Genomic DNA, 15112 nt, shown 5'->3' with positions numbered 1-15112 from the left:
ATATTGGGGGGTGACAAGATGAGCCCAAACGCTCTTCCTTTAGTATGTGCCTAAAAGTAGAAGGTTTAGGAGGAAATCTTGTTTAGATTTTTTTTTTTTCATGCTGTAACATGACAGAAATCTCATATTAGGCCTTATTTACTTTTCATCTTTCAGGGCTATATATTTTAAATTTTTAGATGTAGAGGAGGCAAGTTGAGCCCAAAAGTTCCTTCTTTTCTATAGGCCTAAAAGTAATAGGTTTAGCAGGAAATGCTGTTTAAATTGATTTTTATTTTTTCATGCTGTAACATACCGAAATCTCATTTTGTTTCTTATTTAATTTTGTACTTTCAGGGTCAAATATTTTAAATTTTGGGATTTTGGGGAAGTCAAAGTTAGCCCAAACGTCCCTCCTTTCTTATGTGCCTAAACTTAATAGGTTTAGCAGGAAATACTGAATAAATCGTTGTTTATTTTTGTTATACTGTATGACGACAGAAATCTCATTTCGTGTCTTATTTACTTTTTTCTGCTTTCAGGGCAAGGACCATTTAGTGACGGTTGTGATGCTATCATGTGTCGACCACCTAATTGTGCACCAAAGATCACAAGTGATTTGAGTATTCGAGATATGACAATTATCGCCGGAGAAGAGTTCACAATAACCGTCCCCTTCTATGCTAGTCCATTGCCCAAAGTACAATGGACCATTAATAATGACGAAGTCTTCCAAGATGACAGAGTTAAGTTTGACACTTCGACATCTGCCACAGTTTTTATTAATAAATGCGCGAAGAGAGGTGATTCAGGAAAATATACGATCAGATTATCCAATTCTGAAGGTAAGCTCTTCTGTTTTGTTGTAAATGGAGGGACTAATTGTCTCATTTTCAGATAAGGGTAAGGGGGTATTTTCAAGTTTTCTTCCCTCCACACTCGTGAAGATACAATTACAGTTTATGTTATCATTTTTGGTTTTGCTATATTGGCGTTATTTTTATATTCTCTTTTTTCTTAAGGAAAACAAAATGTATTCTCAGAAGTCTAGAACACGAAAACGATATTATTACCAGAAAAAGTAATATGCTTTCCCATGGGTCTGAAATCAAGTCATTAAGTTATAATTAAAAACCCCTTTTCTGCGGACTGTCTTTGTATTCTTTTTTTGGCTAAAAAAAACTTCAAACTTGAGGACTATTGGTTTGTTTTGGCTGGCTAAAATTCAGTCAATATACTGATCCTTGTGTCATGAACCAAGTCTTTAAGTTAAAATTACCGACTCCATTTCTAGTATTTCTTTTTTTCCAAATACAAATAACCAAACATCAAAAGTGGAGACTAATTTACTACTCTTTCGTCACTTTATCTAATGCTACTTTATGTCAATTTTCTTCAGTAAATTTTGTTTTGTTGAAATTTTCAGTAATCTTAGCGACTGTTGAATTCATTCTTCCCATCATCGTTTTCCTGAGGGATCTGTTTTCTGGTATTGTCTCTTTTGGGGATGAAACAGATATTTCTGGGGGGGGGGGGGGCTAAAGAAAAATGTAAAAAAGCAGGAAAGTTAAATAATAAACATGGATTGTGCGGGAAAAAATCGTCACTATCTTGAGTTTCTTGGAGGCTGATTGACATAAAGGCCTCTTCTTGCTGCGCAAGTATGTGTTTTGGACGTCCTATATATTAAATATATCCTTATATATTATACAATTATTGTATCATAATAATTATTATATATATATATATATATATATATATATATATATATATATATATATATATATATATATATATATATATATATATATATATATATATATATATATATATATATATATATATATATATATATATATATATATATATATATATATATATATATATATATTATGGAATAAAAATAGGTCATTTATCTGAAAAGAAAAGAAAACAGGGGTGGAACCCCAACATATACAAATATATATATATATATATATATATATATATATATATATATATATATATATATATATATATATATATATATATATATATATATATATATATATATATATATATATATATATATATATATATATATATATATATATATATATATATATATATATATATAAAAAAAAAAAAAAATATATATTTGTATATATAGTTGTATATGTTTTTATTTTCTTTTCAGATAAATGACCTATTTTTATTCCGTAATTACATTGTGTTAGATTTGCCTGTAGTATAATTTTCGAATGACAATTTGAAAGTCTCGTTGCCAAGCCATAGTGGTTTTGCAATAAGTAAGCTATGAACTAAATTATTTTGGACTTCCTGGTGACTCATTGAAAGATAAAGCTAAGAAAGTAAAATGGGTTTTGAATGGGGATCGAGAGGATTGGCTGGGCCAAGCAAAGGTCCGCCCCTATGAACAGTTGTGTACAGAATAATATATTTGAGTTAGTCTGCATTTAGACCCCGTTCGAGGAAGTATATTTTTTTTTTATTATAAGTAACCGTTGGAAGAATACAAGTAAGGTATTTTCTACAAACTGTCTACTAATTTTCCCGGAAACCAGGCAGGGTTCTGGGCAGGAATAGACTTACGAGATACCGTCATCATTGTATTGAAAGGGGGGTTTGTTACCCCCAAGGCTTTAGAAAGTGGCCATTTGACCACTCGATCGCGTTATCATACCCTGGGACAGGGTATACTGTAAATAGGGTAGTACCAAACCCGATATTTGCAGAACCCGATATTTTAATATATATATTTACACATATATATATATATATATATATATATATATATATATATATATATATATATATATATATATATATATATATATATATATATATATATATATATATATATATATATTATATATATATATATATATATATATATATACATATATATATATATATATATATATATATATATATATATATATATATATATATATATATATATATATATATATATATATATATATATATATATATATATATATATATATATATATATATATATATATATATATATATATATATATATATATATATATATATATATATATATATATTTATGTATATATCTGTATATATATATATATATATATATATATATATATATATATATATATATATATATATATATATATATATATATATATTATATATATATATATACATTATGTATATAAATATATAATATATAAATATTATTATACTATATATTAAATATTCTTTCTGAAACTGACTCCATTTCTGTTTAGGTTCTGACTCGGCTTCTTGCAAAGTCTTGGTTGTTGATAAGCCCACGCCACCAATTGGACCATTGGATATAAGTGACATTACACCAGAAACGTGCAGCTTGTCATGGCGTCCACCGAGTGACGACGGAGGATCTGTTATAACTAACTATGTCGTTGAACGTCTTGAATCCAGTCTTGGAATCTGGATAAAAATCAGCAGCTTTGTACGTTTTGTAACTATAACGTTATGGGGCTGGAGCCCGGTAAAAACTATTCATTCCGCGTACGAAGTGAAAACCAATACGGTGTTTCTGAACCGCTTGATGGAGAAGAGCCAATCACCGCCAAATTTCCGTTCACTGTACCTGATCCACCAGGACCACCACGAGTATCTGACTGGGCTTCTGGTAATGCTACCCTCACATGGGAACGTCCTAGAACAGACGGAGGTTCACGCATTCAGGGATATCAGATTGAGATGCGTGATGTACAAGAAGACCAGTCTTGGAGAATTTGCAGTGACTACCTCATAAAAGATACAACGTACACTGTGCACAGCCTTGCGGTTGGTCATGAGTATGAATTTAGAGTGAAAGCAAAGAATGCAGCTGGTTTTAGTAAGCCCAGCCAGTCTTCCAAACGATTTAAAACTAAAGGCAAAAGCTCTCCTCCATCTCCACCCGGTACTCCTCAAGTTGTCAAAGTTGGCAAAAACTATGTTGATTTGATTTGGACTCCACCAACCTCAGATGGTGGTTCTAGGATCACGGGCTATATTATTGAAAAGCGAGACGTGGGAGGAGCCTTCTGGATTAGATGCAATGAATATAATGTAGTTGATTGCAATTATACAATTATCAGTCTTACAGAAAATACGGACTATGAATTTAGAGTAATTGCTGTAAATGCAGCGGGCAAGAGTGAGCCAGCCAATTGTGGAACTCCAATCAAGGTAAGATTTTGTGCATATTGTAACCTTAGTTCTTAATTCCTGCAATTTCCACCTTGCTCCTTCCAACCTACTTCCAAATTCCCTCCTGCTCCGACCTCCTTCCTCTTCCAACCTCCTTCTAAAATACTAAATTGTTTCTTCTAGAGCTCAGTTATCATTTATAAGAATGCTGTTATTTTGTTCAATGTCAGGGGCGTAATTTGCTTTTAGGCAGGTTGCAGCTGCCCCACCCCTCAGCTGAGCTTTATGGTCTTCAAAAATCGTGTCAAAACTAAGATAGGCCTACATAATTCAAGCATCCACAGAAACAGACCACTTTTATTTAGTAAACCTTTGCCTTTGGCAGTATATGGCTCATTTTGCATTTGGTTATTTTCACTTGACTTGGGAAAATTGATTCCAACTCCCCTCCCCCCGGATTATGACCATATTAGAAGCCTGTCAATGATGCTATTATAAATTGATGCTATTATAAATTCTTGTTCAAGATTTGTTAATATTTTTTTTCAAGGCAGTGAATGACACAAAATAAGGATAACAAAAAACAAATAAGAAAATAATAACAAAAAACTAATAAAAAAGAATAACATAATAAAAATAATAAAAAAAGAATAACAAAAAACAAATAAGAAGTGATTTGCATCACTATAAGTGCAAAATGTTGGCTCATCCTATTTATTATAAGAATATTAGGAATTAGATTTATCTTCCATTTTATCTGTTATTTATCTATCATTAGAGGCTAGATGTGTTTTTATCTATCATTTTATACTGAAGTGATATGCAAAAATGGCAACGGTCATTGACGATAATTGAATTAATAATTAATTAACAATTGATATTTTTTTCTAAAAATATTGACAACGTTTATTTTGCTATACAAAAGTATACTTTTTATCACCGCCGAGAGATTTTCTGTGAATGTAAAACGATTTATTTTTCAAGAGAAAAAATGTCATTCCTTAAGTTGCAGGCAGTTATTTTTTACGACATCAAAAGCTAAAAGTATAAGGATAAATAAAGGTTTTTAGTTTGCATGTCATATAATCTATACTTTTAAAATGTATTTGCATGTTAAGCAGTAGCGTTAATTTACGGATATTATGGAGGGGGGGGGGGTGTTTTTTTTCCAAATCTCGGGGTCGGGGAGTTTGTATTTTTCATTAAAAAAAAACAAAAAATTCAACGGAAATACCAAAAAAGAGGCATTTTGCAAAATCTTGGGGTGGAGAGGGGAAAAAATTTGCCCCTCCCCACAAAAAAGAAGAAAAACTATAAGATATACGTTTCGCCTCCACACTACGATTACTAAGATATTTGCTTTTAACATAAGATATACGCAGTTTTCACCCATAGTGCGTAATTTTCTAAGTCAATTATTAAGTTACATTGCGTGAAGTATAACCTTTCGAAGTGTGAAAGAACCATTGTTTATTTGTTTATTGTCTTCGCTTCTCATTTTTTTTTGTATTGCTCCACATTTTCGCATTTAATATTGAGTTATAAATAAATTTTATTTTTATTCTTATATTATCTAGGTCAAAGAGGTTTCTGATGGTACATTGCCTGAATTTGTCCGACCTCTCATTAATCAAGCTGCACCGCATGGTCGATCGCTTATGTTTGAATGTGAAGCAACCGGAAAGCCAAAGCCAAATGCGCGTTGGCTGAAAAATGGCCGAGAAGTGCAACTTGGCGGAAGAATCGTGGCAGAAGAAAAGAACGGTATCTTTAGACTTGTCTTCTCAGAAGTTATTGATGGTGACGAAGGTGACTACAGCTGTGTTGCAAGCAATAGTGTTGGCTCTGTATATTGCACTGCCAGATTGAAGATCGGAAGTAAGTAAAAAAATGGCATTTTTCTCCTGCTGATTCCCTATTTTTTTGAATAAACCGCAACTAAATATAAAACTGATGATTTTATATATTCATACATTTATACAGTCATATATGAAAACACTGACGCATCCCAACTTAGGGATTCAGGGAAGTAGGGGGGGGGGTCTTTTGTCAGTTGGATGGGTACTATTGGTCATAATTAGTCTGAAACACTTTCAAGTGCAGGAAAAATATTGCATATATGCTCTTTTGCAGTTTGTTTTCCGAAAAACTAATAAATTACGTATTTTTCACCCGCACTATACAATTGTTTAATATGTGGAGCAACATAAAGAAAAAACATATAAAAATGCAAATACAAATCAAAATGGAAAACACTTAAAGCGTAACGCATAATAATAATGAAAAAAAAGGAGAAAAACGAAACATAAAAGTAGAGGGAAAGAGAACTGAAAATAACTGACAACTGAAAGAACCCAAATAGGCAGTGATGTGCTGAAATACGGACGCAAGCTGTTTTTGAGAGCTTTCTGTTCAGCAATCCGAGTTTAACTGCATTATCACGAAAATAAACTTGTCTGGTTATCGCATCTTAGATAAAGTAAAGATCCGATGTTTGCCGTACTTTTTGTTTTGTTGGCATTTATCTTAAGGCCAGAAGGGTCGGTAGCGTCTCTGGCTTGGTTAAGGCATTGCTGGAGCTTTTGTTTGCAAAACTCTAAGAGGTTGATATCATCAGCAAAATTAACATCTCTTATTATACAACTGGATTCCATGTCCATTGTAGGTCCCGAGAGTATAATTAATGATGAGGGTAAATGACATGGTGGTAGCATGCAACCTTACTTCACCCCTCTCATGATGCGAAAGTAAGGGGTACTCCCGTCTATTAAAACATTTATCTATTAACAAGATATTAAACTCACAAATCGAAAAAAAACTCACATGATTATAAATTTTTTATCTAATGTCTTTGATTTACTCTCCTCTTCATTGGCTGGCGGTAGTCAGTGTTAGCCAATCACGCACGTAGTCAGGTTGTAGTCAGCCAATCACGCATGTTGTCAGATGGTAGTCAGCCAATCACGTACGTGCCATCCACAAGAAATATAAGTTGTCTTGAGACTCTTAATGATTATTTCCAGATATTTAGAGATCTGTTAGTGGGACATTTTTTAATTTTTTCCTCAAAATAGTCGTTCTTTCAGGAAATTAAATAAAAAAAAGCAAGTTTCTTTTTTAGCTGAAAGTAAGGAGCGATATTAAAACTTAAAACGAATAGAAATTATTCCGTATATGAAAGGGGCTGTCCCCTCCTCAACGCCTTGCTCTTTACGCTAAAGTTTTTATTGTTTTACAAAATAAAGTTGTGAGACAGGGTCAAACTTTATAGTAAAGAGTGCGGCGTTGAGTAGGGGACAACCCCTTTCATATACGGAATAATTTCTGTTCGTTTTAAGTTTTAATATCGCTCTTTACTTTCAGTTAAAAAAAACGGTACTTTCCCATTATATGGGGACTTCTAAAAAGTCAAGTTTGGTTAATGTTAATGAAATAAAATAAAATAGGATGTATATATAATAGTTTAGAAACAAATTTGGGCTATATATTTGCATATTAGGGGGGGGGGGGTGGTAAAGCATTGCATATATTAAATACGTAACCTAAACCTAGGTACCTTTTTCTCCCCCCTAAACCCCAAAAAAACAACAGTTTAAATATTGTAAATTCAATGAGAAACCACGCTCTTCGATCAATTTAGATAACAATTACCGCTTTACGAGTCTCCATCACATTCATTCGACTGTCTATAGCCGAAGTGCCCATATAATGGGAAAGTCCCAAAAAAATTAGTTTTTTTTATTTAATTACTGATCGTTTTTGAATTAATGCAGCTTTGATTTTGGCTTACCGTATATGAATATTTAAAACGAAATTTGCATGTTAATTTTACTTTTTTTTGGCTAAATGGCTTTCTCGAAATTGTGATCTGACGTAACTTACGAATTAACTTATATAACGAACTTCTATATTTGTATAGTTTTATAACTTATATTAGGGGGTTCACCCCTTAGTCTATACCTCGCTCTTTACGTTAAAGTTCAAATTTTGTTCCAATTCTTTAAGAATGATTCCTTAATCACAAAGGTCGTTAATAAGAATAAATAGCTCTGATGAAAGTACAAAAAAAAATAGCGTAAAAAGTGAGGTAATGACTAGGGGACGAACCCCATTATATAGGTAATCATTTCTGTTCGGTTTAAGTTTTGATGTTGCTCCTTACTTTCGGTTGAAAAATTGTTTTTTTAATTTAATTTCTGATCTTTTTTTAGATAGTGCTGGAAAATCGGATGCCCCTTTCATAGCAATGGTCCTTCCCCATGAAAACTTCCTCCATGGAAAGATTCTCCCATGTAACTCCCGCCCCCCCAACTACCAGAAAAAATCCCCCCTGAAAACTTATGTATACTTCCCAATAGCCAATGCTAAATGTGAACATTGGGCAAAGCTCCTAGCTTGCAGACCTTCCCCCGGGGACTGTGGGGGATTAAGTCATCCTCAAAGACATAGCTATTGCATTTTTCGACCACGCGGAAAAAAATGGCTATCTCAAAATTTTGATCCGGTGACTTTGGGTAAAAAATGAGCGTGGGAGGAGGCCTAGTTGTCCCCCACTTTTTGGTTATTTAAAAATGGCACTAGAACTATTAATTTCAGTTTGAATGAGCCCTCCTACGATATTCTTGGACCACTAGGTCGATACGATCACCTCTGAAAAAAAAAAAAAAAAAAAAGCTTATTCCGTGATCTTTCTTCTGGTAAAAAATACAAAATTCATCATTTTTGCAGATAGGAGTGTGAAACTTCTGAAATAGGGTTCTCTGATACGCTGAATCCGATGGTGCAATTTTCATTAAGATTCTATGATTCCCTTTTTTTCGAAAATGAGGCAAATTTTCTCAGGCACATAATTTTTGATGGGTAAGACTAAACTTGATTAAACTTACATATTTAAAATCAGAATAAAAACCCGATTTTTTTGATGTATCTGTTGATATCAAAATTCCGTTTTTAGACTTTCGAATACTATTGACCTGGGTCGCTCCTTACTTACAGTTCGTTACCAAGAACTGTTTGATACATCATGAGATTAGCTTTGAGTCTGTCATACTAGACGTAATTCAGACTTTTATATTAATTGATTTTTTCTGATTATCAAAAGGTGTCGTGTCTTGTCAGAACATAGCTTAAATTCTTGTCATTTTTTCGACACTGTTCTTATCATGTATTATCTTTTTTTGTAGGTTATCTATCACTACCAGTGAATGATCAAACCTAGATGACTTTAAATATCACTACTGGGGTCTCTTCTATTTACTCCAAGTATTTTAATCGACGCACTGGTCAGGATTTTATAGCGACGTCACATGATTGTTTGGCTTGGCAAAAGGTGTTATATTTTGTCTCGAGCAAGGGACCCTAAAAAAATGAAGGGGATGGAGCAAGGATTTTTTCAAAGGATTTTTTATTACTATCTAGGGGAAGACAACTCCGTTGTGTTTTGAAAAAAGTGCCTAAGTCCACTTTTTTCCGAAACTGAGTTAAGCTTATGATTCGAAAGCGCTGAAGAGATCTATTGATTGGTCTATTCAAAATGGGATTATCTTTAATTCTGACTGAGTTATAAATTGTTCCAAAAAGAAGTAAAAAAGAATGGAAGTCCCTTATCTTCTAAGTAATGAACACTTCAGTGATTTGGACAATTTCAGTGAATCCCGATGAATCCCGAAAAAGATAACTACTAATCAGTCTTTAAAGTTTCAAGCTTCTTAAATTCTGATTTGTGAGGAAGAACTTTTTATTATGAGTTTGTATTTTAATGTTGCTTTACTTTAAAATTAGGAAACGTGGACTTAGCACTTTTTGGCAAAACAACACGAAGTTGCCCCCCCCCCCCCGACTTGGTGCCTTTAGTCTAAAATTTTTTAAATTCCACCTTCTTTTTTTACAGTGCCACCACGAATTGATCGCATTCCAACGGATCTGTCATTACCAGAAAATGACAACACCAAGATCAAAATCTACTATTCAGGTGACCAGCCAATGATAGTGACAATAAAAAAAGATGGCAAAGAAATTGAAGAGACACCTCGGTTCAAATACACCGTCTTTGATGAGTATATGATTATTTTCATTAAGGAGATCACAAAAGCTGATGCTGGAGAATACAATATTACAGTTAAAAATGACAGTGGGAGTGTTTCAGCAAGCTTCACTATTTACATAACAGGTAAATCTTTTTTTCGAAAACATGTATTCTAACATTTTTTATTTTTTTTTTTAAAACAAAATGAAAACACTGAAACCGATCTATCTGCAGATTAGCTAAACCTTGCATCTATCATTCTTGTTGATAAAGTTGAAAAGAAAATAATAAGCCCCTCCCCCTCTGGAGCAGAATGTTTACCAAAATTAAATTTTAGTTTTCCTTGGGCTGTATAAAAGCTGAACGAAGATAAAATTCAAAATTCTTCATTTTTTTCTCCTTCTTTTCGTTTTCATTTTTATATTGATTGCTCTTAGTTGCGTTTTGGTTTTCAAGCTCATGATTTTAATTATTTTTCTAAGTCTACATTTTTTTTTTACATATAAACATTATTGTTTTCTTGCTCAGCAAGTGATTGGCTAAGGATTATTCATTCTCAGTAAAAATGGATCTTATGATGCTATTGAAATTCCATATCACCATTTTAATTAATGTTCTTGCCAAAAAGTATCGGTAACTTATAAGAGTGGAAACTAGCCCTAGTGTAGACAAAGTAAACTATCAATGCTATCTAGTGTTTGGTGGCCCTTGGTATTTTTTTTTTCAGTGTAATAATAAGAATAATCAATTTAGTTATTACACTTGGTAAAATTAGGGTAGTAATAAGTTTCTGATATCAGTTCCTGACAGAAAAAAAAACGATTACAAAGCTTAAAAAATGCAATGTGTCTCCAGATGCTAGATGGCATTGATAGTTTTTTGCCGACTGTAGCGTCACTTTCCACTCTTAAAAGTTACCTATACTCTTTGGTCCATGCGTCATTTCCATGTGGATGGCAAAGCCGTGAATGGCTTCACGGCTTGGGAAACTCATCCTAACTGAAACTGGAGCTAGTGTCGAAAAGAAAAATCGTCAGTGCCATGTAGCTTTTAACAACTAAAGATTGGCAATTGCCATGACAAGATTGTCATGTAGCTTTTGGCAATTCAATATTGGCATTTGCCATGACAAGCTTGCCATGTAACGTTTGGCAACTCAAGATGTTTGACTCAAAATTGTCTTGTAATTGTCCTTTCAGGTAAGAGAGGGCAAATAAAAGCAGATCTCTGTCAGCAGCAAGCCTACCAGCTTAAAGTAAACCAGCCTACATAATCTGCCAAGATCTTCACAAAATAACCTTGGACTGCTTCGTGCAAACTAGATTTCTAATTAGAACAAATTTTCGATATCAAAAAGTTCTGATTCAACATGAATTACAGATAAAATTCAGCTTTAATCTTCTTGCATTAGTCATGTCAAATATATAGTTTTCTTGAAAATGGTCTATGATAATTTGTACTTTAAATGGTAATGTACTTTGGTAAGGATGTAGCTTGTTGCTACACTTTAGGTGGCACTAGTAGTGTTTATTCCCTCTCTTTCCATATTTCTTCCCATATACTATTTTTTTTTTGTATTAGCAATGACGTTATGGAGACTTACTTGGAAGGACGCATAAATATAGTTTAGGTGTGTATATGGGGCTCAAGCAACCCTCCACCTCCCCCTTCTTTAAAGTTCTGGCTGGCAAGATCAAATGATGCAAGGGAAATAATCAATCAGTTTAAGGTGCATTTGCACCAAACTAGGCAGAGATTCAGTGATGGAAAAAGTTTAACCTTAATACCCCTCCTCAACCACCTAAGTAAATGTCCTTGGTTTGCTTTTGTCAAGCTGGTTTCACTTTTCATGGAGTTTTTACGTCTTTTCTTCTGTTAAATGCTTAACGAGAATTGTTATGGACTGTGTCTATTTAGTGCTTTTTATTTCTTAGGTTTACCAGGTGCACCACAGGGACCACTTGAAGTGAGTGACATTACTCAACACACTTGCACTTTGAACTGGAAACCACCAACATTTGATGGTGGTCGTCGTATTACTCATTATGTGGTTGAGCGACATGACATATCCCATACTCACTGGATATGTATATCTTCTCAATGCAAAGAGACCACTTTTATGGTACAAGGTCTTACAGAAGGACAAGAGTACTTGTTCAGGATAATGGCAGCAAATGAAAATGGAATGGGTCCAGCTCTTGAGGGTACCAACCCAATTAAAGCTAGGGCTCCGTTTGGTGAGTTTGATATAACTTTCTAATTAAGTCCATGATGAACTATTTACCTTTTATTCTTATTTTTACAATTCTAATAAACTTGATAAATTTCTAAAATTTCAAGCAGTTGTTTTCTTACAGGATCATTGAAAGCCCGAGTAGTATCTTTATCAGTTTAAGTTTCAACCACAGTAATAATATGTTTACCGCATATTGACTAAAAATATCCATAGAATATTAGTTAAAATTTAATATTTTTTAGTTTTTACAATACTTTCCCCATTATTTCCCCATATGCTTTCGCCTATTATTTAAATTTTCTCCTTTTTTTACTTTTGATTATTGTGAAGATGCCTTCCCCTTATTTTCCTCTCCAGAGTCACATTCTAGGTCCTACGGTGGATGCAGCAGCTTAGATCAAATTCCAAGTCTCATATTACCAAACGGGGATAAATCCAACTGCGCCACGACCGTATTGGCTATTTAATTATTTATTTTGTTTCTTGCCTTATAAATGATAAAGAAATACAGCAGTAAAAACAAAAAAAAAATATATAGAACAAAATTTTCAATTACAAAATGAGAATCAGCTTAAACACAAAATAGGGCGAAAAAGACCTCTCCACAATAAGCTCCTCCTTTTAAACTTAAATACCACTTCATACATGATTTTGAAGTAAGCGTTGTACTAAGCCTTCAGTCAGTTGTTATGGCTCTTTGCGATTAAGATAGATAGAAAATACTGAAAAAGACTTGAAATAAAATTTTGAAAAGGCCTTAAAATAACGTAATTTCAAAAATCATAATTTGCCACGGATTATTGGGATTAAAAAATAGGCACAAACTTGACATAAAAATAATGAAATGGTCACAATAACGTGGATCAATTCTAGCCTTGAGAGTATTAACCACGATTCGTTGCAATTCCGCATTTACTACCTTAAGTTTATTCTCAATGTGTACAAGTACATTTAAACAAGTTGCTGATAGAATGACATCTATTCTATCATAGTGGACATAATGTAAATGTTTTGATTTCTCAGTTTTGATCAGCAATTAAGTTATTAGAATTTTATTAACTTTGATAAGGAACAAACATTAAATTCTATAAAGTAAGATTAGAATTAAAACCCAAAAATCTTTGGCGCTTTTTCTTCTAGAAAAAAAAACTTACAACTGTAAAATTGGAAAAAGAGTTATTGAAGAAGGCCAATGAATTCTTTTTTAGTGTCGTACAAGGATCTAGATTTGTATTAACTTTCACAATGAATTAACCATTAGAATTTTAATCTAATGATATTAAATAAAATTGTTATAATTTTATGAACAAATAACGGACAAAAATTATATTCTGTAGACCTATTTTAGAACTAAAACATAAAAAGCTTTTTGTGTTTTTTTTCTACTCTTCTATAGAAGTAGAAGATTTTGAATTGTGAAATCGGAAGAAGACTTATAGAAGAAAGCCAAGAAACTCTTCTATAGAAGAAGAAGATTTTGCAATTGTAGAATTGAAAGAAGACTTATAGAAGAAGGCCAAGAAATCTTTTCTAGTGTCGTTTAAGGATCTAGAATTCTATTGACTTTGACAATAAATTAACCATCAAAATTTTAATTTAATTATATTAAAAAAATTATTATAATTTCAAGGACAAATAACGGACAAAAATTATATTCTGTAGACCAATTTTAGAACTAAAACATAAAAATACTTTCGTGGTTTTTCTTCTACTCTTCTATAGAAGAAGAAGATTTTTCAATTTTGAAATTGGAAGAAGACTTACAGAAGAAGGCCAAGAAATTCTTTGTTAGTTTCGTTCAAGGATCTAGAATTCTATTGACTTTTAAAATGAATTAACCATTAGAATTTTATTTTAGTTATATTAAATAAATTATTATTATTTTATGAACAAATAATGAACAAAAATCGTATTGTATAGACCAATTTTAGAACTAAAACATTAAAAATACTTTTGTGGTTTTTGTTCTACTATTTGGTAGAAGAGAATATTTTTCAATTGTAAAACTAAAAGAAGACTTGTAGAAGAAGGCCAAAAAATTCTTTTTCAGTTTCGTTCAAGAATATAAAATTCTATTAACTTTGAAAATGAATTAATTATTAGAACTCGACAAAATTTTTTGTAACGAATTCAACTAGTAAAGAAACAAGGCTTTTCTTATTTATTTTCTTTTTGAATATTTTATTTTCTCTCTTCTTATGGCAGATGATGAAAAAAATTACAACGTATAAAAAAAATACTAAATAAGAATAAGAAAAAATATATATAAAAAAAATTACTCGTATAAGGAAACAATCCATTAAATTCCATAAGCCATCTTCAATGAATTTTAATATTAAATCAAACAAGATTGTCTTTCTTCGTTAAGTTTTTAGATGAAAATGCTCATAGGACAATGAAATACATAAACGTATTTGAGAACCGCATAAGAAAACACTGTTTCTTTGTAGATAAAACAAACCGTTTTCTAACTTCTTTTAATCCAATAATTTAACTTTTTTTCTTTTTTTGTAAAAGAATACGTTTCTGTGGCATATACTTTCAGTAACAGTTCGGTTCAAGCTTTTGAAAGGAGAAAGTCCAGAATATGGTTTGGTCGCAAGCAATTTAGCAATCGTTCTAATCTGGACAGTAAATACGATTATGAATATTAGACTATTAGAATTATACTGTATCTTATAGAGCTATAAGAATTATAATATGTCTAATAGAAT

General features: G+C 32.1%; 1 protein-coding gene across 1 annotated transcript in view; it reads left to right on the top strand.

Annotated features, from left to right (window-relative positions):
* bt (projectin protein bent) overlaps positions 1-15112 on the top strand; it is a 379904-nt gene that overhangs the window by 347651 nt on the left and 17141 nt on the right. The window contains 6 exon segments of the mRNA XM_089089036.1: positions 522-824; positions 3246-3452; positions 3455-4176; positions 5715-6015; positions 10028-10306; positions 12097-12399. Of these exon segments, the coding sequence (XP_088945162.1) occupies positions 522-824; positions 3246-3452; positions 3455-4176; positions 5715-6015; positions 10028-10306; positions 12097-12399 (2115 nt within the window).

Source organism: Artemia sp. Qi Xiang Cuo, chromosome 1 (assembly GCF_049724085.1).
Source record: "Artemia sp. Qi Xiang Cuo chromosome 1, ASM4972408v1, whole genome shotgun sequence".
NCBI classification, from domain to species: domain Eukaryota; kingdom Metazoa; phylum Arthropoda; class Branchiopoda; order Anostraca; family Artemiidae; genus Artemia; species Artemia sp. Qi Xiang Cuo.
The sequence above is the reverse complement of the archived record's forward strand: the minus strand, read 5'-3'. Positions and strand labels throughout refer to the sequence as shown.